The sequence below is a fragment of the Mobula birostris genome, chromosome 2, assembly GCF_030028105.1.
Source record: "Mobula birostris isolate sMobBir1 chromosome 2, sMobBir1.hap1, whole genome shotgun sequence".
NCBI classification, from domain to species: Eukaryota; Metazoa; Chordata; class Chondrichthyes; order Myliobatiformes; family Myliobatidae; genus Mobula; species Mobula birostris.
Window position 1 is genome coordinate 58,270,642 of NC_092371.1, and position 27,184 is coordinate 58,297,825.

Genomic DNA, 27,184 nt, shown 5'->3' on the forward strand with positions numbered 1-27,184 from the left:
ACTTCTTCAACAGTGTTCCCTCCAACATAAATCAGCAGTGATGAAATCCCTGATGATTGTGCAATATTCAGTTCTGTTCATTGTTTCATAATGAAATGAACAATGGAATGCGTATTTCTATTTGAGTATATGATGCACATATTACTTTTCATTTCATGCAATGTTTATCATCAATGTGAGAATGCCTTTGACTTGCCTTGACTTTGGGAGCAACAAAAGGTGGGAAAAAACATTCTGAGGATTGTGCTGGGGGCAGCCAGCAAATGTCGCCATGTTTCTGGTGCCAGCATAGCATGTCCGTGTTACGTAACCGGCAATAATGAATATCAATCGAGACAGGATATATAAAAACAACCAAATATTTATTAAACATGGATAAACAATAAAAAAACCAAAAGAAAACCTTAACTGGAAGTTAACTGCTATGCGGCCCTTCAACAAATCGCCACTCAATACTGGTTCTTAAAGCGATAAATGTGAAAACAGTTCTTAAAGCGGTAAAGTCAAATACAGTTCTTAAAATGGTAAATTCGAAAGTTCAACAGATTTATACATTCAATTGGGAGAGACTTCTCTGGAGAAGAGTTTCTTCATCGACGTGACTTCCCTGCTGGTTCTGTCCAAAGGATTCACGACGAAGGAAATAAACGGCTTAAAAGCAACTGACCTTTCTTCTGGCGAGCAAATCCTGCATGAACTACTTTTCTCTTTTGGCAGGAGTTATGTTTGATGCAGGTCACTACTTCTTCAACAAAGACTCAATAAGGTCGATCCTTTGTTAACCTGCCGAACGATACCAACTTCTCTTAATCCTTCAGGTCCTGTACTTCAATAAAGTCTTCACTCTCCAATACCACTGAAAAAGTACGTCAACAAATCTGGCAAAAGTGGATAAACTGCCAATCCAGCACTATTGTACCTTACAATAGAACGTAACACTCCGTTTTAAAAATTTAACTGCGTCATAAAACAAATACGCAACGGAACGGAGACACTGACTAACGTTCTAGCTGGAAAACTAACTGCGTCACCAGGGGTCTTCCCTTTTACACCCGTGGTGAACATGCCATCACATGACCTCACATCAGCGGGAAAATTACATCAGGTGACCTCCAAAAGACCATTACATCATTCTCACAAGAAAGTCACAAGATCTCCTTGAGGTATGTAACACCCGCAATTTAATAATCGTAACCTGTACGTCTTTGGATCATGGGAGGAAACCAGAGAGCCTAGAAGAAACCCATGCTGTCATAAGGAGAATGTACACAACTCCTTAGAGACAGCACTGGGAGTCACGCTAACCGCTACACTATAGTGCCGCCCATGCCGTGTAAGGATAAGCCTAGCAACTAAAGGTGAGTCAACATAAACTGTTTACTGAGCAAGATGCTGGCAAAATAAGAACTAATCAAATGATCATTTGGTGATTTTCTTTTATTAAAGTAAAATTCTGTTCAACTAACTTGATTTGAGTGCTTTGATGTAGCAGAGACAATCAATAAAGGCAGTGGGATTGACATTGCATATTTTGACTATTTGGCACTGACAGTACAAAGCAAAATTGGAGGCTATGGCCATTAAAGGCATATACTGTATCTGAAAATGCCTTGGGTACAAGAAATAGTGTAATGGGGAATGGTGGTTTCATAGGCTAGAGTAAGATTTTGAATAATGTTTCACAGGGCCTGGTGCCATATAGTATTTTTCTTGATATGTTATTGACTTGATTTCAGGTACATGGAGCAAATTTTTAAGGTTTGGAGGGATACTGATAGTGTAAAGAGCAGCCTGGTGGAATGGTGGGGGCAGAATAATTGTAATCTAAAGGATGAATTCATAGTTCAAAGTAAATTTATTATCAAAGTACATATATGTCATAATATTCCATCCTGAGATTAGTTCTCTTGTGAGCATTCATGGTATATACAAAGAAACACTATAGCTTAATGGAAAAACTACACACAAAGGACAAACAACTAGTGTGCAAAAGACAACAAATAATGCAAATACAAAAAGAAAAATAAAATAATAATAATAGATAAATAAGTAATAATATTGAGAATCTGAGTTGCAGAGTCCTTGAAAATGAGTTCATATGTTGTGGAATCATCTCAGTGTTAGGGTAAGTGAAGTTATCCCATCTGGTTCAGGACCCTGATGGTTGAGGGGTAACTGTTCCTGAACCCGGTGGTGTGGGACTTAAGGCTTTTGTATCTCCATCTTGATGGCAGCAGCAATAAGACAGCATGGCCTGGATGGTGGAGATCCTTAATGATGCTTTCCTGAAACAGTCCTTATGGATGTGTTCAATGGTGTGGGCACCAACTTTTCAAAGCACTTCATCACAGTGGATGTAAGTGCTACTGGACAATAGTCATTAAGGCACGTTACCACATTCTTCTTGAGCACCAGTATGATTGAAGCCTACTTGAAACAGGTGGCTCCCTCAGACTGCCGAAGTCAGTGGTTAAAGATCTCAGTGTACACTGCAGCCAGTTGATCAGCACAGGTTTTCGGTACTTGGCCAGGTACACTGGCTGGGCCAAATGCTGTCTGTGGGTTCACCCTCCTGAAGGATGCTCTCATATTGGCCTCAGAGACTGAACTCACAGGGTCATCGAGGCTGTGAGAGTTTGTAAAAGTGCCTCCATATTCTGTCAGTCCAAGTGAGCATAAAAGATATGAACTTATCTGGGAGCGAAACCTTGCTCGCACATGCGTTGCATGATTTTACTTTGAAGGAGGTGATAGCTGTCGAGCATCCTCCTATGATTCAAATTTGGTCCAGACTTGCCACTTCCCATGTGGGATGGATTTCTGGAGGTCATACCTGGATCTCTTGTATTTTCCTGGGTTGCTAGTCTTGAACAACAGTAATCTGGCCCTCGCAGAATTGTGGAACCCTTGGTTCATCCAGGGCTTCTAGTTGAGGAAGACTCTGAATAATTTTGTGGAGAGACACTCATCCGCAAGGCTTTATTAAGTCCATGATAACCGTGATGTATTTATTCAGATCCTCAGAGTCTTGGAAAATGACCCAGTCCATCAACTTGAAGCAATTCCGCAACAGTGGAGAAACCAGGGATAGGTGTGCACAAATCTTTGAAAATGGCAGTGGTGATTGAGAGTACAAGGATTCTGGGCTCTATAGAATGTGGCATAGGACAGGAAAATAAATCTGTTCTGAAATTTTCTAAAAGTTTGAGCGCCACAGTAGGTAGGGGTTAGCGTGATGCAACTGTAGCTCAGGGCATCAGAGTTTGGGGTTGAATTCCAACGTCATCAGTAAAGAGGTCTGTATGTCCTCCCTGTGGAATGTGTGGGTATCCTCTGGGTCCTCCTGTTCCTCCCATAGTTCAATGACGTATCATTTTAATAAGCTAATTGGTCATTGTAAATTGTCCCACGATTAGGCTAGGGTTAAATTGGGTGTTACTAGGTGGTGTGGCTTGAAGGGCTGGAAGGGCTTATTCTGTGCTGTATCTCTAAATAAAACGAACTAAAAATAAATTACTATCTTGATCATAGCCAGAGTACTGGCCTACATTTAGGGAAGTTGTGCAGGATTAATAGAGGGTGCAGAAAAGATTTGCATACATAACCAACAGATGAGCAACATCAGTTGTATTAGTAGAAATGAGAAGTTGGAGTTGTTCTTTCAGGTAGAGAAGGCTGAGAGATTTGACAGAAATGTTCAACAATCATGATGGGTCCAGACATAATGAATAAGAAACACTTTCCATTGGCAGAAGATTGGTGGACTAAAGGTCACACATTTAAAGTAATTAGCACAAGAACCAGGCACATACAGGAAATTTCTTTCAGTTACTGAGCTGTTTTAATCAGAAATTTGCGACATGAACAGTGGTGAAAACAGTCTCATTCGTTGCACTTGAAGGTAAAGAAAAATGCAGGGCTGTAGAGCAAGGTGACACTCAAAATGCTGGAAGAACTCAGCAGGTCAGGCAGCGTCTAAGAAAATGAATAAACAGTCAACGTTTCAGGCCGAGACCCTTCCTCAAGACTGAAAAGGAAGGGAAAAGATGCCAGAATAAGAAGGTGGGGTAAGGGGAGGAAGGCCAGCTAGAAGGTGATAGGTGAAGCCAAGTGGGTGCAAAAGGTAAAGGGCTAGAGAAGAAAGAGTCTGGGAATGACTGACTTGAAGCATGAACCATGTTACTAGTTTGAGATTAGTTCTCCAATCTAACAGTCCTGTGGAGTGTGATTGTATCTCGCTATTTTGTTTTAACAAAATTACTAAAGACAGCAGTATGTTGTTGTGATCCATAGTTTCATCAGCATTGCCATTATAACATATGCAGAGCACCTGTTACTCTGCTTTTACAGTACATGTGTTTCTCTGGCTTTGATTCAGAGGCTTCTACAGTTTAATTTCTCCAGTCAAAACTAGGTGGCTCTACTGTCGGATTGCATTACCACAATAAAAGTGCATCAGTCTAACAATTACCATTACTATTTATATTCACACCTCCAGGTGTTTGCATGTCAAAGCTACAGTATTTTAGTGAGGTTGCCCACATGCATGACAGCACACATCTCCCTGTCCATGGGGATTTACCAAAGCTCATCAGGTTATTGACGGGTATGTGTGGTAGCATGAGTGAGATCTTCCTGTTCAGTGTAGCACTTTGGACAAAAGCAGGAATTAATTATCAACCAACCTAACAAGTTTAGGTGAGGTGTGGAATGGGACTGACTGTGCTGCACCTATAAAATCCTGGTACAGTAAATGATGTGTTTGAAATATTGGTGATGGACTGCATGATATCTTTTTGTGCTCTCAGTTCAATGTTATTATTCCAATCTAGTCATTAAATTGTCTGTTGTCACTATGGACAATTTAACTGTACGAACTGCAAATATATTCTGAAAGATTAAGTTGAGTCAGTGCTCACCACTGAATCCATGTTGCTTTTCCACATTCTGCAAGACAGGAGTGTGATATAGTTATCACCACTTGGCTGGATGAGTGTATTTGGGACACCTCACACCATCCAGAGCAAAGTATCTTCCTGTAGAACAACCTATCCTTTACCCTAAATATTAATTCTCTCCATTTTTCCCATCATGTACTGAACCAGCTCAACTTCTACAATCTTGCAGCAACTGGATCAGCAACTCTGCAAGACCATGGGCATAGTGCACAGCAAGGAAGGCTATCAAAGCTGGCAGCAGGATCCGGGCCAGCTGGGAAAAAAAATGGACTGAAAAATGGCAGATGGAATTTAATGCAGACAAGTGTGTGGTGTTGAGCTTTGGGAGGACCAACCAGGGTAGTACTTACACAGGGTAGGGTACTGAGGAGAGTGGTAGAACAGAGGATCTGGGAATACAGGTCCATAATTCCTTGAATGGGCATCAAAGGTAGATAGAATTGTGAAGAGAGTTTTTGGCACATTGGCCTTCATAAATCAAAGTATTGAATACAGGTTTGGGATGTTATGTTGAAGTTGTATAAGATGTTGGTGAGGCCTAATTTGGAGTATTGTATGCAGTTCTGGTCACCTGCCTACAGGAAATATGCAAATAAAATTGAAAGAGGTATAGAGAAAATTTACAAGGATGATACCAACACTTAAGGACCTGTGTTACTGGCAAAGGCTGAAGAAGGAAAGACTTTAATTCTCTAGCATGTAGGTGAATGAGGGGAAAATTTGTTAGAAGTATATAAAAGTGATTGTTATCGATAAGGTAAATGCAAGCAGGCTTTTTTCCCCCTTGAAGTTGGGTAAGACTAGAACTATAGGTCATAGGTGAAAGGTGAAATATTTAAGGGAATATGAGGAGGAACCTCTTCACTCACAGCATGGTGAGAAGTTGGATAAGTATATGAATGGGAATTGTATGGAATGATATGGTCTAGTCGATTGGACTAGGTAGAGTAATGGTTCAGGACAGACTAGATGGGCCAAAGAGCCTGTTTCTGTGCTGCCATGCTCTATGATTCTGTTACTTTATAAAGCTGGCAGATGCAGGGAAGTACTTCCAATGAGCTCCCCTCCAAAACACTCAGCATTTCTACTCAGAAATACTCACTATTCCTCTGGCACTGAGGCAAGATTGTAGGATTTCACACAACGTACTGGGAGGTGACTCAGTAGCTCCTTCGAGGTCATTTAGAGATGGGTGATATTGAGTATGCAAATCTTGCCAGCAGTGCCTTCATGTCTTGAATACTTTTTAAATGCATTGTTACTATTTCAGAGTCTATTAATCCCAATGCGTCAGTAAATTCTTTCCTGAATGTAGGTGTAGTCTTCTCCAGGAATCTAATTTGGAATTTTAAAATAACTTTTGGCCTCTGCTTCAAATATATCATATATCTCATTAAACCAAGTAAAGAGAATTATGTTATACACAGAAGGTCTGCATAGTGTAATTCTGCCGAATATTTTCCAGTACAGAACTACATTAAAACAGACTGAGTAGAGGCTGAACAGTATGAATGCAGGATGTACACTGACGACTAAACAAAAAGCTGTTTCTTTTCCAGTACAGGGGAACTGCTGATTAGTAATAATATTACCTTGATTAGTTGATAATGATTTACTTCAATTGTATCGGTTTTAACAAAGAGGTTTTAAGATGCTTATAATTTTCTACAGCACAACAGGGATTTGGAATATATCATCAAGAAAAAGATGGGCAATGCATTGAAAATTTGGATTTGCATTCAAAGATATCTAAAACACTAATTGGGCATCACATCGTGTAATCTTAAAACCCTGCAGAGATGATGAAATTAAATAAAAATTAACAGACGTCCAATATTAATTTTCTCACATTGCCTATCACATTCTTACACCCTACCTGTTGAATAAAAGAGAACTGAGGCTTTGCAAGTCTGTCTCTTGCTCTGTTTTAGACACTAGAAGACACTAGACACTAGAATACTACAGCAAAGTACAGGCCCTTTGGCCCTTGATGTTGTGCCGACCCATATATTCCTTAAAAAAAGTACTAAACCCGCACTACCCCATAACCCTCTATTTTTCTTTCATCCATGTACCTGTCCAAGAGGCTCCTAAATACCCCTGATGTTTTAGCCTCCACCACCATCCCTGGCAAGTCATTCCAGGCACCCACAACCCTCCGTGTGTAAAAAAAAAAAAAAAAAAAAAAACCTTACCCCTGATATCTCCCCTAAATTTCCCTCCCTTAACTTTGTACATATGTCCTCTGGTGTTTGCTATTCACGCCCTGGGAAACAGGTACTGGCTATCCACCCTATCTATGCCTCTCATAATCTTGTAGACTTCTATCAAGTCCCCTCTCATCCTTCTACGCTCCAAAGAGAAAAGTCCCAGCTCTGCTAACCTTGCCTCATAAGACTTGTTTTCCAATCCAGACAACATCCTGGTAAATCTCCTCTGCACCCTCTCCATAGCTTCCACATCCTTCCTATAATGAGGTGACCAGAACTGAATACAATACTCCAAGTGTGGTCTCACCAGAGATTTGCAGAGCTGCAACATGACCTCTCTACTCTTGAACTCAATCCCCCTATTAATGAAGCCTAGCATCCCATACGCCTTCTTAACTATCCTATCAACCCGTGCAGCGACCTTGGGGGATGTATGGATTTGAACCCCAAGGTCCCTCTGTTCATCCACACTCTTAAGTAACCGACCATTAACCCCGTACTCAGCCTTCTGGTTTGTCCTTCCAAAATGCATGACCTCACACTTATCCGGATTGAACTCCACCTGCCACTTTTCTGCCCAACTCTGCATCCTGTCTATATCCTATTGTAACCTTCGACAACCTACAGCTCCATCCACAACTCCTCCAATCTTCGTGTCATCCACAAACTTACTCACCCATCCTTCTGCCTCTTCATCCAGGTCATTTCTAAAAATCACAAACAGCAGGGGTCCCAGGACAGATCCTTGCAGCGCTCCACTAGTCACCGACCTCCAGGCAAAATACCTTCCTTCTACTACTACCTTCTGCTTTCTTCCTGTAAGCCAATTTTTTTTATCCAAACAGCCAAGGTTCCACTGATCCCATGCCTCAAGACTTTCTGGATGAGTCTCTCTTGGGGGACCTTGTCAAATGCCTTGCTAAAATCCATGTAGACCACATCTACCACCCTACCCTCATCAATTTCTTCTGTTACCTCTTCAAAAGACTCAATTAGGCTTGTGAGGCATGACCTTCCCTTCACAAAGCCATGTTGACTATCCATGAGTAGACTGTACTTCTCCAAATGCTCGTAGATCCTATCCTTAGGAATCCTTTCCAATTGTTTGCAGACCACCGATGTAAGACTCACCGGTCTATAGTTCCCAGGATTCTCCCTATTACCTTTTTAAACAAGGGAACTATATTTGCCATTCTCCAATCCTCCGGCACCTCCTCTGCAGCCAAAGAGGATTCAAAGATCATAGCTACTGCTCCAGCGATCTTTTCTCTCATGTCCCACAGCAACCTGGGGTATATCATGTCCGGCCCTGGGGACTTATCAATCTTAATGTTTTTAAGAAGATCCAACACTTCTTCTTCCTTAATCTCCATATTGTCCAGCACACAGGCCTGTTCTATTTCGACCTCAACCTGATCAAGGTCCTTCCACTTGTGAATACTGAAGCAAAGTATTCATTTAGGACCTCCTCCGCCTCGAGGCACATGTTGCCGCCTTTATCTTTTAGCGGCCCGACCTTCATTTTTGTCATCCTTCTGTTCTTCACAGACGCATAGAATACCTTGGAGTTCTCCTTAATCCTACATGCCAAGGCCTTCTCATGCTCCCTTCGAGCTCTCCTAAGCCCCTTCTTAAGCTCCTTCCTGGCTACCCTATATTTCTCATGAGCCCCTCCTGCTTCCTGCTTCTTATACCTAACATATGCTTTCTTCTTCCTCTTGATGAGTTGCCTCATATGTTTCATCAGCCACGGTTCCCTTTTCCTACCATTTTTTCCTTGTCTCAGTGGGACAAACCTATCCTGAGCCCAGCACAAGTGGTCCCCAAACTTCCTCCGCATTACTTCTGTGCTTTCACCCTGGAACATCTGTTTCCAATTTACTCTCGCTAGTTCCTGCCTCATCCCTTCATAGTTAGCCCTTCCCCAATTAAGCACTTTCCCATTTTGTCTGTTTTTATCCTTTTCCATAGCTATGCTGAAGCTGAGGGAGTTGTGGTCACTCTCAACAAAATGCTCCCCACCAAGAGGGCTGCCACCTGACCAGGTTCATACCCAGAACTAGATCCAGTATGGCCTCTCCTCTCATTGGCCAGACCACATACTGTATCAGGAATCCTTCTTGAACACACCTGACAAATTCAGCCCCTTGCAGTCAGGAGGTGCCAGTCAATATGAGGGAAGTTGAAATCACCTATAACTACAACCCTGTATTTCCTGCACCATTCTAAAATCTGCCTGCTTATCTGCTCCTTGGTGTCCCGAGGGCCATTTGGGGGCCTATAGACTACTCCCAGCACAGTGACTGATCCCTTCCTATTTCTGACTTTCACACACACCGACTCAGTGGACACTCCCTCTGCAGCGTCCTCCCTTTCTATAGCATGATACTATCCCTGACCAGTAATGCTACTCCCCCCCCACCTCCCTTTTGTACCTCCCATCCTATTCCTTTTAAAACACCAAAACCCCGGTACCTGCATCAGCCAATCCTGCCCTTCCTCCAGCCAAGTTTCAGTAATGGCCACAACATCGTAGTTCCACGTACTGATCCATGCTCTAAGTGCATCCCGTTTATTCCTAATTCTCCTAGCATTGAAATAGACACATTTCAACCCCTCTAACTGGCTACATTTATGTTTTGCCCCCTGCCTGTCCTTCCTCACCAACTCAGAACACACAGCGTCATGCGCTTGTCCTTCTACCCACATCTCTGCACTCACATTCTGATTCCCACCCCCCTGCCAAACTAGTTTAAACCCTCCCCTACAGCTCTAGCAAACCTGCCCGCCAGGATATTTTGATGAAAGAAATCACAATTTTCTAGAAATAGGCCAAATTAAAAGCAGCCAAGTTCCTCAGCATAGGTTTATGCTCTTACCATAGAGCCTCCAATGTCCAAGAGAGTGTAATCTGTCAGTTGTATGTTTTTTAATTGTTTGTGTGAAACAAATATCAGAATGAGATATGTTTGAGTCAATAATTTTTCTGAATTTACACATTGCTGTGAAGTACTGACTAAAATTAAAGGTTCAAAGTTTCATCTTATACTCAAAGTGTGCATGTACGATGCAACTCTGATATTCGTCTTCTCCAGATAGTCATGAAGGAAGACCATGGGAGTTGTTGAAAGAAAAGACATCAACCCCCCTCCCCCGGATGAAAAAGAAACAAAATTCGCAAGCCCCAAAACCCCCACCCCTCGCCCACAGAAAAAAAATCAACAATAACAATCCCTGACCCCCTCAACTCCCTGAAAAGAACCGCTCCAATAACAGCAAAACCCCCAAGCCCCTCGACTCACAAAAAAATAACAGATTACCCACCTGCCAATCGGCCACAAGAAAGAAAACACCGAAAAACTGGAAGTGACCAATATAGTCCAATAGTCCCATAAATCTCAGGATATCGAAAACATCTTTCCATCAGCACACTAGGAGAGCAGCCACACGAACTCAGTCCTTCCATGAAAAGTGACTGCCAAACCGGGTCTGGACGCCACCAACCTGGCTGCTGACCGTCGTCTTCTGTTGGCTTCAGTTGAGCGATCGCTGACCCCTTCCGCAATCACCTCGACACTTCAATCTTCTTCACCACTTTGACCCCTTGGCCCATTTCCAAAGTTTTCCACACGTCATCTTGTGTTCTTTATTCTTTATGGGTCCCTGCTGCTGTTTTTCTCCGTGAGGCTGCTCTCCAGACACAGCAGAGTGTTGGATCATTCAATCGAGTTCCAAACTGCTTGTCACAGGCTCCAACAACTTCCATAACACAAACCAGACAAAAAGAACAAACAGAACATGTAGAAAATGTGAAATAATTGAAGAGATTGGCTATCTGTAAGATGTCACCTGAGGTGCCACTTTGACCGGAGATTCTTACCTCAAGATGCTGATAGTTTGAGTTCTTTGATTTAATCATTAATTTAGCAATATTGAAATTTTATTTGTGAATCACGTGCTTCTTTTTTCACAGTAGAACCCCAAAAAAATTGGGAAAATTATAAAGCATGAAAAACTAAAAATTCAAAACCTGAAATGTCAGCAGTTCAGAAGTATTCATGCCTTTTGGCTCAGTACTTAGTTGAACCACCTCTCGCAGCTATTGCAGCCAGTAGACTTTTTGGATAAGTCTCTATTAGCCTTGCATAATTTAATGGACCAAGATTTGCCCATTCCTCCTCGCAAAATTGCTCAAGCTGTGCCAGCTTAGTTGAGAAGCATCAGTGGATAGCAATCTTGAAGTATTGTCAGAGACGCTCAGTTGGGTTAAGGTCAGCTTTCTGACTAGGCCACTCAAGGACATCAATTCTCTCCATTTGAAGCCACCCCAAAGTTACTCTGTCAGAGTGCTTTAGGTTGTTGTCCTGCTGAAAGACAAGCTTCCTCTCCAGTTTAACCTTTCTGGCAGAGGCTTGCAGGTTTTTATCCAGGATCTCTTTTTTTTTATCCAGATGTTACCTGGGTGATGCGCAGTATTAGATTTACACCACACGTACTGCTTAATGTTGAGACCAGAAAGTACCACTTTAGTCTCATCTGACCACAAGACCTTCTTCCACATCTTTACAGTATCTTTTAAGTGATCTTTGCATTACAGGCAAGGATATGCTTTTTTTTTAGTGTTACATGTAGTGTAAATCTAATACTACCCATCCAACCTTGTGACTTCTTTTGCCATCCCTTTTAAAAAAAAACCTTTTGCAACCTTACTGCTTGTGACTTACCTCATTTCTTCACTGTCTTCCTGATCCATGGATGGATTATCTCATCTGCTCTATCCATACCTGACATATTTTGACCAGAAGGGCAACTTCTACTGCCTTTTTCTCCCCCATGATTGTGCTTGGTGTCAAAAGCAGGTTATTGACTCCCTCAGTCAAAGGTTAGTGCATTGTTTAGGGAAATAAAGAAGAAGGTGAAAGTTGTTCAGTAACATTTTAAAATAATTCACACGAGAAAGAAGAAATATTTAAAGAATTGAGTAATGTGATGTAATTATTGGAAGAGGATGTTCAGTCAGTACAGAGCACATAGACTACTCTAAACCTGCCTAACAGCAATTTTAAATGTATATCTACAATTGAGAATCTTTTGCACACTATCTAAAATGGATATACAATTGAAATCTCTAAACATTGCAAAAAAAATTACTTCAATGCAATAGATGTATTAGTAGGTAGGAATGGACTAAAAGGATGATTGACAAATTGTGGAAAAAGACTACTTTAATTGCAAATTATAGCTAAAAAACATTATGTTCCTCTAAAAGTAGTAATGTGGCAATAAACCGAAGATCTCAACCAAAGAAGGATAGAGAAAATAAGGATGAATACAAAATACTGAAATATAGGAGACAGAGAAAGTTTCCACAAAAATCTGGTAACATTAAGGCACATAATTCTCATTTTATCCTCATCAGTTGCTCATTAGTGTTAGTTCCAGAGATTCCCTGGCCTCTAGCAACTGTGATTTTTATCATGTTATCCAAATGGCAGGTTGTGTTGACAATCATCATGCCAAACAAGGAAGCAAAATACACAACAAAGCTGGAAGCATTCACAAGATTAAGTTAGAAGCTGAAATATCAAACAGACTTACTTTTTTTAAAATCTAGCTTCAAGCCCATTATTTTCAAATTTTTTTTCTGTACAGGATTATTTTAGGGCAAAGTTTTTTTCAGCAGTAACAGTAAAGATTTGATTTTTTTGAAGTTACAGGTTTTATAATAAAGTGTAAAATTTTCAGATACCATAATAAGAGAAGTTTATTATAATAGGATTCTTGTTGGAGTAGGTTACAGTGCATTTTGCTGAATGGCTGGTGATCACTAATGGTTGCTTTTGGTGTCTATACTGAGCCATGTCTGTCTCATTCAGTTGGATGCTGCCTAGTTTGATATTCGATTTGAGCTGGCAGTAAATTTCAGACAGTTTTGTTCCAACTTTACTCCCTGATAATTCTGTATTTTTGGCCTGTGCAAATCCATCCTAAATTAGACCTTGTCACTAATTGATGGGGACTTTAGACGGAATGGGATCAAATTTTAGGGAAATTGAGGAAGTGATCAGTTAGACTCGGTCGCATATTTGGACAAGTGCAAGAGAGAAAATGATGACCACACTTTTGGCTAGTTAAATAACTCTATGTAGCTTAAAAAAGGAAGAGATGAAACAAGGAACTATACACCAGTTGGTTTGACATCAATTGTATAGAAAATACTAGAAATGCATGATTAAGGATGTGCTTTATTAATGGTAAACAAAGTCAGTGTGGATTTGTAAAGGTATTCATATTTGACAAATCTCTAGGGATGTTTTGATAGAACTGCAGAAAAGCTACATGCAATGTGATATATTTGGACCTTCAGAAGACCTAATATTAAGGTCTTTATTTAAAGTGTCTCATTAAATAATCTTCAAACTCATGGTATTGGGGTTGATATACAAATGTGGTTAATGGTTTTGAACATAGTGTGGATTTTTGAAAAGATTTTCACGTGACAAACCCCTAGGTTTGTTTTTGGATGAAACTGCAGAAAAGATAAAGGCAATGTGATATACTTGGAGTTGCAGAAGGCCTTTGATAAAGTGCCTCATTTTAAAAAAAACCTTGGGGCTCCATACCTTTTCTATTATGTGGCAAAGAGAATTGAATGCAATACTCCAGGTGCCTAATAAGCATTTTATAAAATTGCAACATAACTTCCCGACTCTTGAACTCAATGACTTGACTACTGAAGACAAGCAGGGCATACGCCTTCTTTACCATCATATCGACTTCTGCAAACACTTTCAAGGAGCAATGAACATGGAACTCAAGGTCCCCCTGTACATCAGCAAAGTTAAGACTCTTACCTCTAACAGTGTACTGTCTTTTTACAGCTGATCTGGCAAAGTGCCTCACCTCACACTCGGCTAGCTTAAACTCCATCTGCCCTTTCCCACCCATATTTTATCAATATGGTGCTATATCCTTTAGCAATCTTCTAGGTTATTTACAGTGCAACCAACCTTCATATCATCTGCACATTTACTAACCTACTCATCCACATTTTCATCCAAGTCAGTCGACACTAGTCACAGACCTCCAAGTCCCATCATACTCTTCCTTCTGTCAACTATGGTCAAGCCAAATCTGAATCAAAATGGCCAAAAGATTTAGTTAAATTAGTTTAAGTTTGGGGAAAACAACCGGAATTACTACATGACTATGTTAACAGAAACTCTCTGTCTCTATCTCTGTCTCTCCTCTTCACCACCCCCCCCCCGATTTTTATTGGCATTGGATCTCTTGGGTGAAGTGAGTCTGCTTCCTCTATTGGTAAAAGTATAAATTGTTTTGCTAAGCAGTGTCCAGTGGATAGATCATGTTCCTGGGAAAAGCAATTAAAGTGGAGCTGACAAATGAGAACCATGTATAATTAAGAACAAAAATCGCTCTCATGATTAGATAGAGGGAACAATTCATATGTTGAGCAAAATAGTTATCCTATTGTGATGTGGAAATATGATTTATTGAATAATTAGCATTTTTGCTACACTTGTATACTACTAAATCTAATCTTGAAATTTCTTAAAGCTTAGTCTTTTCACACATAGACAATGTTCAGCATTGTTATGGATGAAAAAATATACAGCAGGTTTGTCTATAGTTTTAGAGCCTTATACTTATGTCACAGCAAATCAGAAAGCCTGTTTTCTTCCCTTTTGAGGGTCTTTCGAAATCTTAACTTTGCTATCAGTTTGCCTTTCGCAATAACTTCAAATTTAATTGCTTAGTTATCCCATATTTTCTAAATGGTTGCAACATCTCCTAGGTAACTTTCAACTACGCCAAATTCAACATTAGAAAGGCAAAAAATGCATCAAGCATACATCTGTGTGTACATGCTCTTGAACTTTTATTTATGGAATCCTTTGGGATCAAGGATGACTTACTTTCACTCCAGTTTTGAGAGTTCTGAGCAAGGTGAGAATTGTGGGCTTTTTCAGAGATGGAATGGGTGGATGGTCACAGCTTCAGAATAGAAAGATGTCCATCTAGAACATGAGGAGGAATTTCTTTAGCCAGAGGGTGGTGAATCTATGGAATTCATTGCTCCAGGCGGCTGTGAAGGTCAAGTCATTGGGTATATTTAAAGTGGAGGTTGATAGGTTCTTGGTTAGTCAGGACATCAAAGGCTACAGGGAGGAGAATGGGGTTGAAGAGGATAATAAATCAGCCACGAGGAAATGGCAGAGCAGACTCAATGGGCCATATAGTCTAATTCTGCTCCTATGTCTTATGGATAGTTTGTGAGGTGGTGAGCTCCTCCTGCCACTTATATACCCATGTGCTCCTAATATGTGGCTTTGAAGTTGTCGTATTAAATTGTTGGTGGTCATCATCTAGGAATACCCAAAATTCTGTATGATGTTTATTTGTTTCAAGGTGGCTTTCAGGATATCTTTGCATCTTTTGCTCATGCCTCTCCCTGTCACAGCAATTAAATGCTCCATCACTGCAAGAGGCATATTTCCTTGATTTCAGCTTAAATAGCTCTTGAATTCTCAAAACACTCTTCTTGAACCTTTTCCTTCTTCATTTTCCCCAAGCCCCAGTTCTCCTTTCATTTCTATCCTTGTGTTTTCACTATCATTCAGAACGGTCATACTTCAGCAAAAGCCTCAGATTTAAATCCATGCAACTCAGTTCAATGAATTCTGAGTCCAACATTATGGGGCCTCTTCATCCATTGCCTCTGCCTCCATGCCCATTTCTTTGACCAGAACTCCTTGCCCCAAGCTGTGGAATCTTCCTCCTCGTTACAGATTTCAAAAACCACTGGCATAAAAAGCACAAAAAACAGCAGGAATAACCCACTTTGCCCCTCAAAGATGTTCCACTATTTAGTACAATCATAGCTGATCTACACTGGCTTCCATTCTTCTCGTGTCAGATCCTCATAGCCCTAATCTCCAAATCCATTAAAAATGTCTCCATTTCCACCTGAAATGTTTCTGATGTATCCTTTATAACTCCCGGGGTAGAGATTCGCTACTCTTTGTAAAGTGGGGGGGGGGGGAGGGGAGGAAATTCTAAACCTAAATGCACTGTACTGCTGCTGCAAAAAAACAAATTTCACAACGTAAGTGATAGTGAACCTGATACTGGTTCCATTTTAATTATCGGCCCCTTATTTTGTATCTTATGTCCCTGTGTTCGAGACTATCCCACTGCTAAAAACATCTTAACAACTATATCATTTAGGTCAGCACAATATCTTAGGCTGAAGTTCCTGTACTATGCTGTAATGTCCTGTGATCTATGTTCTATTGAACCTATCAGACCTCCTTAGGATCTTGTACATCTCAGTAACATCACCCCAAATTCCTTCTAGCAACTTACATTCTTTAGATCGAGTTATCACTAACTGCCAACATGATGTTGACCATCTCATTGACCTGACCTTCCAGGCTCATACCTCTGCAATCCCAAAGGACCATAACCCTATCATTGAACATCAGGCTATTGCCCCCGAACAATTACTGACCTCATTTCCTTGGGAAATCTTTTTTTCCGTAGCCCACTTCTACATCCTCCTCAGGATCTACAAGCAGAATGGTCCTGTTTCAGACTGGTTATGCCATACAGAAACCTTTCTCCTGCCTTGGCTATATATTTTTTCCTCCTTGTACAGTATCTTCTCACCCACATGGTACATCCACCATACCTCTGGTGTCCTCTGCCACTTTGAAAGATTATCATCTCTAGATCCCATCTATCTCCTCTTCACAGTGACCATCCAATTGTGCCTTGCCTCTATTCCACACCAGGATGGACTCTGGGCCATTCACATTTTTCTTGTACAAACCCAAGTTTCCCCCTTTCACACCCACAATAACTTGTCTGGTTGAACTTAAATTGCATTGAACAATTCTTCATCTTCACTTATTTTCTCTAAATTAAAGTTGTTGCTATGGGGACCCACATGGCTGAAACCTTTGGGTCTTTGTTTCAGCTTTAGTCAAGAACCATGCACTTCTCCCCTTCCCTCCCCTCCCCTCCCCTCCACTACCTCCAATCTTTTCCATTACATTGATAGCAAGATGGTGTTGCTTCCTCCACTTATAAGGAACCCAAAATATTATTACTTCTGCATCCACTTTCCATTCTGCTCTCAGTTCCACATGCTCCATTTCAGACTTTCTTTATCTTTCTAGATATCTCTGTTTCCATCAGATGGGAAAATTTCACAACCAATATCCATTATAAGTTCACGATTTCTGACAGCTGTCTCAACTACATGCACTTCAATACTGACTCTGCTCTGTTCTCCTAGTTTCTCTGTCTCTGCCATACTAGCTAAAATAGAACATAGAAAACCTACAGCACAATACAGGCCCTTCGGCCCACAATGCTGTGCCGAACATGTACGTACTTACTTTAGAAAGTAAAATGATGAAGCTTTCCACACAAGAGAAGGTACAACAGCCTGAATGTTCAGGGACACCTTCTATTCCATTGTGATATGACCATTGAATGATTCAAAGGTCAAAGTATATTTATTATCAAAGTATGCATGCTGTATATAACCCTGTGAATTTGTCTTCCCACAGACAACCATGAAACAAAGAAAGCTATGGAACCCGTAATAGACTCTTGACCTAGCAAACCACCATGCACCTTATTGTTTGAATACATTGCACATTCTCTGTACTCTCACTTGGTATTTGGCCTTCCATTATTGTTTTGCCCTTGGACTATTGTGATATACTGATGTAATGGATGACAAGCAAAACAAAGTTTTTCACTGTGTTTTGCTACATGTGACAATAATAAACCAATTAATTGCCTTTAAATGCCTTTCTAGTTCTTCAGCTGTGACTTTCACCTTCCTTAATTAGGAGTTTCCACTTACTGCATTTTTGCCCTCGACCCCTCCTCCCAGCCAGAGCAAGGATGGAGCTCCCTTGTTCTTGCCTTCCATCCCACCAGTTTTCATATTCAGTAGATCATTCTCCATAAAGTCTGGAAACCGTATCATCACATACATCTTTCCCTCCTGTCTCCTTCCGAGGGTACTCGTCCTCAGTGACCTTTTCATCACCACTAACTACTCGTCTTTATCTGTGTAAGCATGGCTAACTCAATGATCTTTTTGCCTCTTCCCTTCCCAACAGACAGGGACCCAAATAGTCCTTCTGGGTGAAGCATGGATTCACTTGCATAAGTTTTGTTTTGGTGTTGTGCTTATAGTGTAGTTTCTCTGCATTCAAAGGAGTGGGAGCAGGGGAAGACACTTTAATTTCATGGATTTCAGCCTGTATGTCCAGTTGCTCATCAGTTTGATTCTCTCTCTACATCAGCACATCACTGACTGGGCATGTTAATATTTTAATTTAACTATTTCAGGTAACTCCCTTTTTCTCCATGCCAATGTGCTTGTAGCTGTCCGTTTGAATTTATTTTAAATTCTGCACCATTTTTCTTTCAATTGCCATTTTTGAGAAATTGTTACCATGACAACTTTGACCTGCACCTTCCACAAATGTTCCCATTATTATCTTCCCTCTCCCCTCTTTGTAATGTAAAGTGGCTTTGCCTCCCCTCTGACATGAACTCTTTTTCTATTTATATGAAGTCGATGTGACATGTTGAAATCTTCCTGGAATTTCTGTTTTGGTTTTCAGATATGAGTCACACATGCTCTAGCAGAACCAGTCTGTGAATAATAAAGTTATTATCCCCGCCTCTACACAGTATTTTGCGTTGTTATTCCACCCTTCTAGGAATCGACCATGTGATTTTCTTGTCCAGACTCCTGACCTCATAGAGATGTAAGTAAGAGAAAGCTATTTGCCCTCCTGATGGCTGACCATCACAGCCCCATCCAAACTTCCCAACAAGGTGCTTGTTCTCCATCAATCTCTGGCTAGGTACCCTCTCTAGGCCTTTCATTATCATTTGCTTCCCCCCTGCCCACTCCTTATTTTCTTTCCTCACCAGTACCCAGCTCTATTCCAGATGCTGCACTTGCTTCTAGCGATCTGCTTCACCATCATCATCAGGTGCTGTGCCCAGTTTGAGCTTTGACTGCCATGGCCCACACACTCTTGTTTCAGGTCAAGTGGATCAATTCATTGGTATTCATTTCCAGTTCTCTGGCTGCTGTCTCCATCATCATTTGTCTTTACCTTCCTATTGCTTTCTTCCCTTCAATCTTTCCCATAATTACCGTGCATTCTAACTCCTCTTTCCTAATCACATGTCCAATGAAATTATGTTGCCTTTTCATGATCTCATACATTATTTCTCTTTTTGTGCTTGCTCTGTTTATGACATCCTCTTTAGATATTCGTTTTGTCCATGATATTCTTTGCATCCTCCTCAAAAACCACATCTCTGCTGCTTCAATTCGTTTCCTCATGTTACTAGATATTGTCCAACACTCTGAGCCATATAACATAACTGGATAAACGTAACATTTCAGTACTCTTAGGTGGGTTGTCATGCCTAGTTTAGTATTGGTCAGTATACTCTTCCTTCTCGTAAAGGTGTCTTTTGCCATCCCTATTCTTCTTTTGATGTCCATGTCACACCTGCCACCTGATGTCAACCAGCTTCCTAAGTAGAAAGACAATGTATGGTGATATCCAAAAAGAAGGATAATCCTATTTGCAGGTTGAGAATAAACAGGGAAGACATAAAACAAGTACAGAACTTTTGCGATCCGCAGTATCCAAATAAAAATATGTAATAGCTGTTCAGCATCATGATCAAGGCAACAGATACTTTACACCTTCTGTGGCTCCACCTGCTCTGAATCTTTTTCATAGATATTCTATGTGCATTAAATACCACTTGAACATAGAACATAGAATAGTATAGCACATTACAGGCCCTTCGGCCCACAATGTTGTGCCGACCCTCAAACCCTGCCTCCCATATAACCTCCACCTTAAATTCCTCCATATAACCTGTCTAGTAGTCCCTTAAACTTCACGAGTATATCTGCCTCCACCACTGACTCAGGCAGTGCATTCCACGCACCAACCACTCTCTGAGTAAAAAACCTTCCTCTAATATCCCCCTTGAACTTCCCAACCCTTACCTTAAAGCCATGTCCTCTTGTATTGAGCAGTGGTGCCCTGGGGAAGAGGCGCTGGCTATCCACTCTATCTATTCCTCTTATTATTTTGTACACCTCTATCACATCTCTTCTCATCCTCCTTCTCTCCAAAGAGTAAAGCCCTAGCTCCCTTAATCTCTGATCATAATGCATACTCTCTAAACCAGGCAGCATCCTGGTAAATCTCCTGTACCCTTTCCAATGCTTCCACATCCTTCCTATAGTGAGGCGACCAGAACCGGACACAGTACTCCAAGTGTGGCCTAACCAGAGTTTTATAGAGCTGCATCATTACATCGCGACTCTTAAACTCTATCCCTCGACTTATGAAAGCTAACACCCCATAAGCTTTCTTAACTACCCTATCTACCTCTGAGGCAACTTTCAGGGATCTGTGGACATGTACCCCAGATCCCTCTGCGCCTCCACACTACCAAGCATCCTGCCATTTACTTTGTACTCTGCCTCGGAGTTTGCCCTTCCAAAGTGTACCACCTCACACTTCTCCGGGTTGAACTCCATCTGCCACTTGTCAGCCCACTTCTGCATCCTATCAATGTCTCTCTGCAATCTTCGATAATCCTGTACACTATCTACAACACCACCAACCTTTGTGTCATCTGCAAACTTGCCAACCCACCCTTCTACCCCCACATCCAGGTCGTTAATAAAACTCATGAAAAGTAGAGGTCCCAGAACAGATCCTTTTGGGACACCACTAGTCACAATCCTCCAATCTGAATGTACTTCCTCCACCGTGACCCTCTGTCTTCTGCAGGCAAGCCAATTCTGAATCCACCTGGCCAAACTTCCCTGGATCCCATGCCTTCTGACTTTCTGAATAAGCCTACCGCGTGGAACCTTGTCAAATGCCTTACTACTTACCACTTGCTACTGCTCTAAACTGGCAATTGTCCTCCCTAGAATTTACTCAAGAAATTGTGGTGTAAATGACATCATGCTTTTATCCCACATTATCTCCACAACTGACCCATTCAACTCTCCCAAAGACACCACTTCTCAAATTTCAGTTCTTGCATATTCCACTGCCTAATTTCGCTTTAGTGTAAGATATCCATTTTCTTCATGCATAAATGTCCTAAGTTAGTAGAAGCGTTGGTGAAAATTCTAACTGAACACTATTCATCGGCTCATCTATTTCGCATTTTGTCCCAGTAAAATTTCTTGTGCACTTAATATTCTTGCGATATGACGCCACTCGGACTCACCATCTTGCACTCTAACTTGGTGCTCAGACAAGGCCCTCCTGAAAGCTGTTATTTCTAGCTTTTGCACAGTACTGTAAATTCATAAATGTATCATAATTCCCAGTGCAGAAGGAACTTTCAAAGCAATCCGATTCCCCCACCTGAAGAAGAATAGCCCTTAAATCGGCAGTGGAGTTATTTGGGCACCGTCATAAGGGTGTTTCCATAGCAAGCTTTTCTTGTTTTTACGAGGCCGAGTTACTAGCTCGACGCTCAACCCGACATGGATTCAAACTCAGGGACCTTCGCTCCGGAGTCCGGCGTTGATATTATTGCGCCACCAAGCGGGACACTCACCCACCTATTGCTCTGCAATATCCTTAAGTTGCTCCTGATTTTTTTTTTAACCACTTACCTATATGTGGGAAAATTTACAATAAACAATTAATATGCCAACCAGAATATCTTTGGGATGCTGGAAAAAATCAGCAAACCTTTGGGAAATCCAAGTCCTCATATTGGAAAATGGATACTTCAAAATCCAGCACCAGAAACCAGGCTCAAACTAACAGTACCTAGGTGCACTGTGCAACCCAGTTTATTTCATTAGGAACCAGAATTGCTGTTGTTATTTATCTGTGAATGTGATTTAACTATCTATAAATTAGCACATTTGCAAACTTCTTTTTCAAAAAAAAAGTGTCCATCCAGTTTGTTTCTGTTTTCTCCCATCCATTCTTCCTAGCTCTCTTCTGATCCTTGTTTTGTGAAACAGATTTACTGTCTATTGTTGACTGAGTCCTAAAGGCTAATATGCAACTAGCACATGTTTTTCCAAAAGTAACTAATTGGAAAGTGGTCAATCAGAAATTCTAACTCATGATTTGATTTGTTCTTTTCTTCCTGCTGTGATTGCACTTTGGCATTTATACTCAGTGGCTGCATATTAGACAGCGGAGTGGAACCCAGTCTGGTCTTCTGTTGCTTCAAGGTACAACTTGTGGTGCATTCAGAGATACTCTTCTGCACACCACTGTTGTAATGCATAGTTCCAGTATTTAAGTTACTGATGCCCTCCTGTCATCTTAAACCAGACTGGCCATTCTCCTCTGACTTCTCTCTTTAACAAGAAGTTTTTACCCACAGGACTGCCATTCATTGGATGCTTTTCTTTTGTTTTTCCTACCTTTCTCTATAAACTCTAGAGATATTGTGCATGAAAATCCCAGGAGATCTGCAGTTTCTGAGATTCTTAAACAACCCCGTCTGGAACCAATAATCGTTCCATGGTCAAAGTCATTTAGATCATATTTCTTTCTCCATCCTGATGTTTGGTCTGAACAACAACTGCGTCTCTTGACTATGTCTGCATGCTTTTATACGTTGTGTTGCTGCCACATGATTGACTGATTAGATATTTGTATTAATGAGCAGGCATACAAGTGTACCTAATAAAGTGGCCACTGAGTGTATTTACAGATCAAGACCCGACCAGGAATGAATCCTGGTTTCTGCATCTCAAGTTGTCACAAATAGATTGAAAATTGTTTTGGGGCCATAATGCCTATTTTTTAATGTACTTAATTGGAAAAGGGAAATAGCTTGATACTATGCTGCTCTGAGATCACCACACATGTCATAATTCCAATCTGCTCTGAAAAATAATATATGCATCACACACGCTTTTGTTTTGTTTTAGTTGGCTGAAATTTATGTATCGTGATTCTTCTTGGCAAAGTAGGCTGTGTGTTGGGTCCAAGATTCTCCAAACTCTGAGCTAACTAAATTATTTTTTTTTGCAAGTAATGGAACTGCTGCAAACTTGAGATTTCTATTCCTTGTGTTTGGACAGAACTGCAAAAGTTGCACCAGAGGTGCTGAAATTAGAACTCAAGTTTTTTTGTGACAAACCTAAGACAGTGAAATACATTCATGATGAATTCTAACAAAATTCGGGTATTTCAAGTCTGTCTTATCACTATCTGGCATTTCTTAAATTTTTCTGATGCAATGTGAATCAACAAGTTATCTGGCACAATTATTTTCTTTTGTACCTTATCTCCTATTTGCTTTGAATGAATTTAGTGTCTTTACAATGCCATTTCAAGTTAATCATTTTCTACAATTTGTGTTTATGGCAGCTTAAGTATTCCAGCTACTATTTCTACTTTGATAATATTAGAGCTAAGATATAGGTTTACATTGGTATTCAATTACTGATGAAGCTACACTGTTTGGAGTATTCCATATAAGATATTCTTTTCTTAAAATATATTTTCAGAAGCATGGGCTGTGCCAAATCAAAAGATTCTGCGGACTTGCAAGGAAAAAGCTTAAATGATCATGTGCATAAAGCTCAAACAGCTCTTTATGTGAAAGACCCTACATCCAATTCTCCTGTAAGTAAGAATCAAAAAATATACATAATTCTTCAATTAGTGGAAATACACAAACAGATTTAATAAACAACATTACCATAAAGGGGTGGGTGTGTGTGTGTGTGTTTCATATTGAATGAAGCTTCTGTGGACTGTATACGATATGAGTGCATAATGGATTGACAAGAGTCAGGAGTGTAAAAGCATCTCACTTAATATGCCACACTAGAAGTAACTTCCTCCTATTTCCAAACTTAGAGATCGTAAGTTCCGCATCTTATTTCTTAGCACATTGCTGAACTTGCTATTCTACTTTTTTTATTTATTCACTTACGAGATGTGGGCGTCGCCAGCTAAGCTAGCATTTATTGCCCATGCCTTGTTGCCCTTGAGAAGGTGGTGATGAGCTGCCCTCTTGAATCACTGCAGTCCCTGAGGTGTAGGTACACCCACAGTGCTGTTAGGGAGGGAATTTCATGATTTTGACCCAGCGACAATGAAGGAACAGCGATATGTTTCCAAGTCAGGATGTTGAGTGTCTTGGAGGGTGATTTCCAAGTGGTGGTGTTTCCAGATATCTGCTGTTCTCGTTCTTCTGGATGGTAGTGGTCGTGGGTCTGGAAGGTGCTGCCTTAGCAACTTTGGTGTGTTGTTGTGGTGCATCTTGTAGATAGTACACACTGCCGGAAGTGTCTATTGATAGTGATGGAAATTGTCTTGATGCTATTGAATCAGGACAGAGTCATCCTAGTTTCCACTTTCAACATCCATTTCCTCTTGATAGAAAGTAAGTGTGTGGAGATTAGCAAATCTTAAAGTTTCCTCCACAAAAAAAACTACATTTATATGTTATACTTTAATGTGGAAAACATTCTGAGTCTGTATATTAAGGGAGCCAGCTGGGCAAAAGTGGAAAAACAGTGAAATAGTGTGATCAAAGGCAAAAAGAAGAGAAGAGAGATGCCAGTTCATGAAAGACCTGTTGAAGTTGTATCTTGGCAAGAGGACAATGTCAAGGGGCCAGAATTAAAGTCTTAAGAATGAGTGGTAGAGAGCAGGGAGACAAGGAAGGAAATGATGAGGGAATATTAAGGATTTAGTTAGAAAATCATTAGAGAGACTGAGAACCAATACATATTAGTAATTCTGAGTGATGGGTGAGTGAAACTTTGTGTGTGATTGGGCTCTTTTGTTGGCTAAAGTTGGAACTTTCTGTCACCTAGTTTAAAAAGAAAGGTGTCCTCTGATTAACACCTTCTTTTCCTACAATTTTTTCCGATGAACAGGACAACCTCACACTCCATTTTTATTTTTTCACAATGTATTCTTGCTATAATATTCAAGTGCTAATCACGATCTGGTGAAACTAGAACTTGAGGTCATGGGTTAAGAGTGAAATGTGAAATGTTTGAGGGGTACATGAGGGGGAATTTTTTTTATTTAGAGGTGGTAAGAGTGCGGAATGAGCTTCCAGTGGAAATGATGGATTTGGGTTCGATTTCAACAGTTAAGAAATATTTGTCAGGTACGTGGATGGGAGGGATATGTAGGGCTTTGGTCCAGGTGCATGGCAATGGACTAGGAACATTACTAATTTTGCACAGACTAGATGGACTGAAGGATCTGATTATGTGCTAATATGTTCTATGACTCTGTATCCTGTGTACAATTATGTGTTTACTGTCCTATAAACTTCTAAACTTGACCACACTGCCTGATCTGTATTTGCTTGTGTCTTTGTGTGAGTGGAGAGATTTGGGGGCCGATGTGCTTGGTCCATTTTTTCTTTGAGTGGCAGCATGGATTTTAGGGTCAATGTGCCTGATCCGTTTTGCTCGGTTTGCAGGGGGAGGGATGGGGGAGGGCCGTGGTTGATGTGCTTGATCCATTTTTATTCATTTTTCTTGTGAGGAGGTGTAATTTGGAGGTTGATGACCATGCTGCCTTTCTTTTCTTGGTTTCATGGCTACCCAGAGAATTGAAGAATTTCAGGGCTCTATATTTTGATAATAAAATGACCCTTTGACCCAACTCTCTACAGATTTAAAAGGATTTCTTCTAGTGTGAGATTGATGGGAGGGAAGGAAAGAGGCTTGTTTTTTCTGTCATTGTTTTATTGCTGTTGTTGTTACTTTACATTTTGGTGTCAACATAGCATGCCCACAATGTGTGGCGACACTTGCAAGCTGCCCAGAGCACATCCTGAATAACATAAATGATGCAGTTCACTGTATGTTTCAATGTATGTGTGATAAATAATTGATTCTGAATCTATTAAATCCACCCGTTCATTCTAATTACGGATTCTAATATTGCCACTTTTTTGCTGAGGTGCTGCAAATTGATTGCTAACGACGAATTATTTATATCGCATTAGAATATACAAAGCAGTTATTTTTCAGCCTCCTGAAGTGCTAGAAAAAAAAGTATACATGCTTTTGACCATTGTATAAACGAAGAAAAGTATGTCCCCTGTTGCTGTCGATACAGTATGTGCACTTTGCACGCCTCTGGCATGCTTCATTTGCATTGAGCTCATTTGTTTCAACGTCGAGCTCCCAGATGCAAATTACCTAGCATCCAGTCACTTGGTACCCAATTTCTCAACCACCTCCTTGTCTTTTTCACTGGGATTTCAATCTTAGGCCATCATAAATGCCATAATAAGATGCTCTCTTGTCCTAACTTGGTACCAGTATCCCATGAACTAGAACACTCATCCACTTCCTTGATCTGCTGTATTTATCCATATACCAAGTATTGCTTGGTTTGGATAGTTATCTGAAACATAACATTATCCAGGTTTTGCTTTTTAATTTAATCATTTTTAAGCATCAAGTACATAGAATATAGAGTAGTAGAGCACAGGAATAGGCCCCTCGGTGCATAATGTTGTGCCAAACTAGTTAAACAAGTTAACTAATTAAATACCAGATAAACTAATCCCTTCTGCCCATTCTATGTCCATATCGTTCTATTTCATGTACATTCTTGTGTCTATCTAAGAGCCTCTAGAACATCTCTATTGTTTTTCTCCACCACTGCTCCAGGCAATACATTCCAAGCACCCATCACTCTCTCTGTTATATTAAAAAAACAACTTGCCTCACATTTCTCCTCTGAACTTTTCTCCTCTAACCTTAGATGCATGTCCTCTAGTGTTAGACATTTCAGCCTTGAGGAAAAGATAGTGGATGTCTACTCTATCTATGCCTCTAAGCATTTTATAGGCCTTTATCAGATCTCACCTCAACCTCAACTGCTCCAGAGAAAACCACCCAAGTTTGTATAGCACATGCCCTCAAATCCAGGCAGCATC

General features: G+C 40.6%; 1 protein-coding gene across 3 annotated transcripts in view; it reads left to right on the top strand.

Moving 5' to 3' along the window:
• LOC140186844 (tyrosine-protein kinase HCK-like) overlaps positions 1–27,184 on the top strand; it is a 147,830-nt gene that overhangs the window by 29,609 nt on the left and 91,037 nt on the right. For all 3 annotated transcript variants that reach the window (XM_072241509.1, XM_072241517.1, XM_072241500.1), the window contains exon 2: positions 23,769–23,886. In XM_072241509.1, coding sequence (XP_072097610.1) covers positions 23,773–23,886 — 114 coding nt within the window. In that variant the 5' untranslated portion in view covers positions 23,769–23,772. The remainder of the gene's footprint in view (positions 1–23,768; positions 23,887–27,184) is intronic.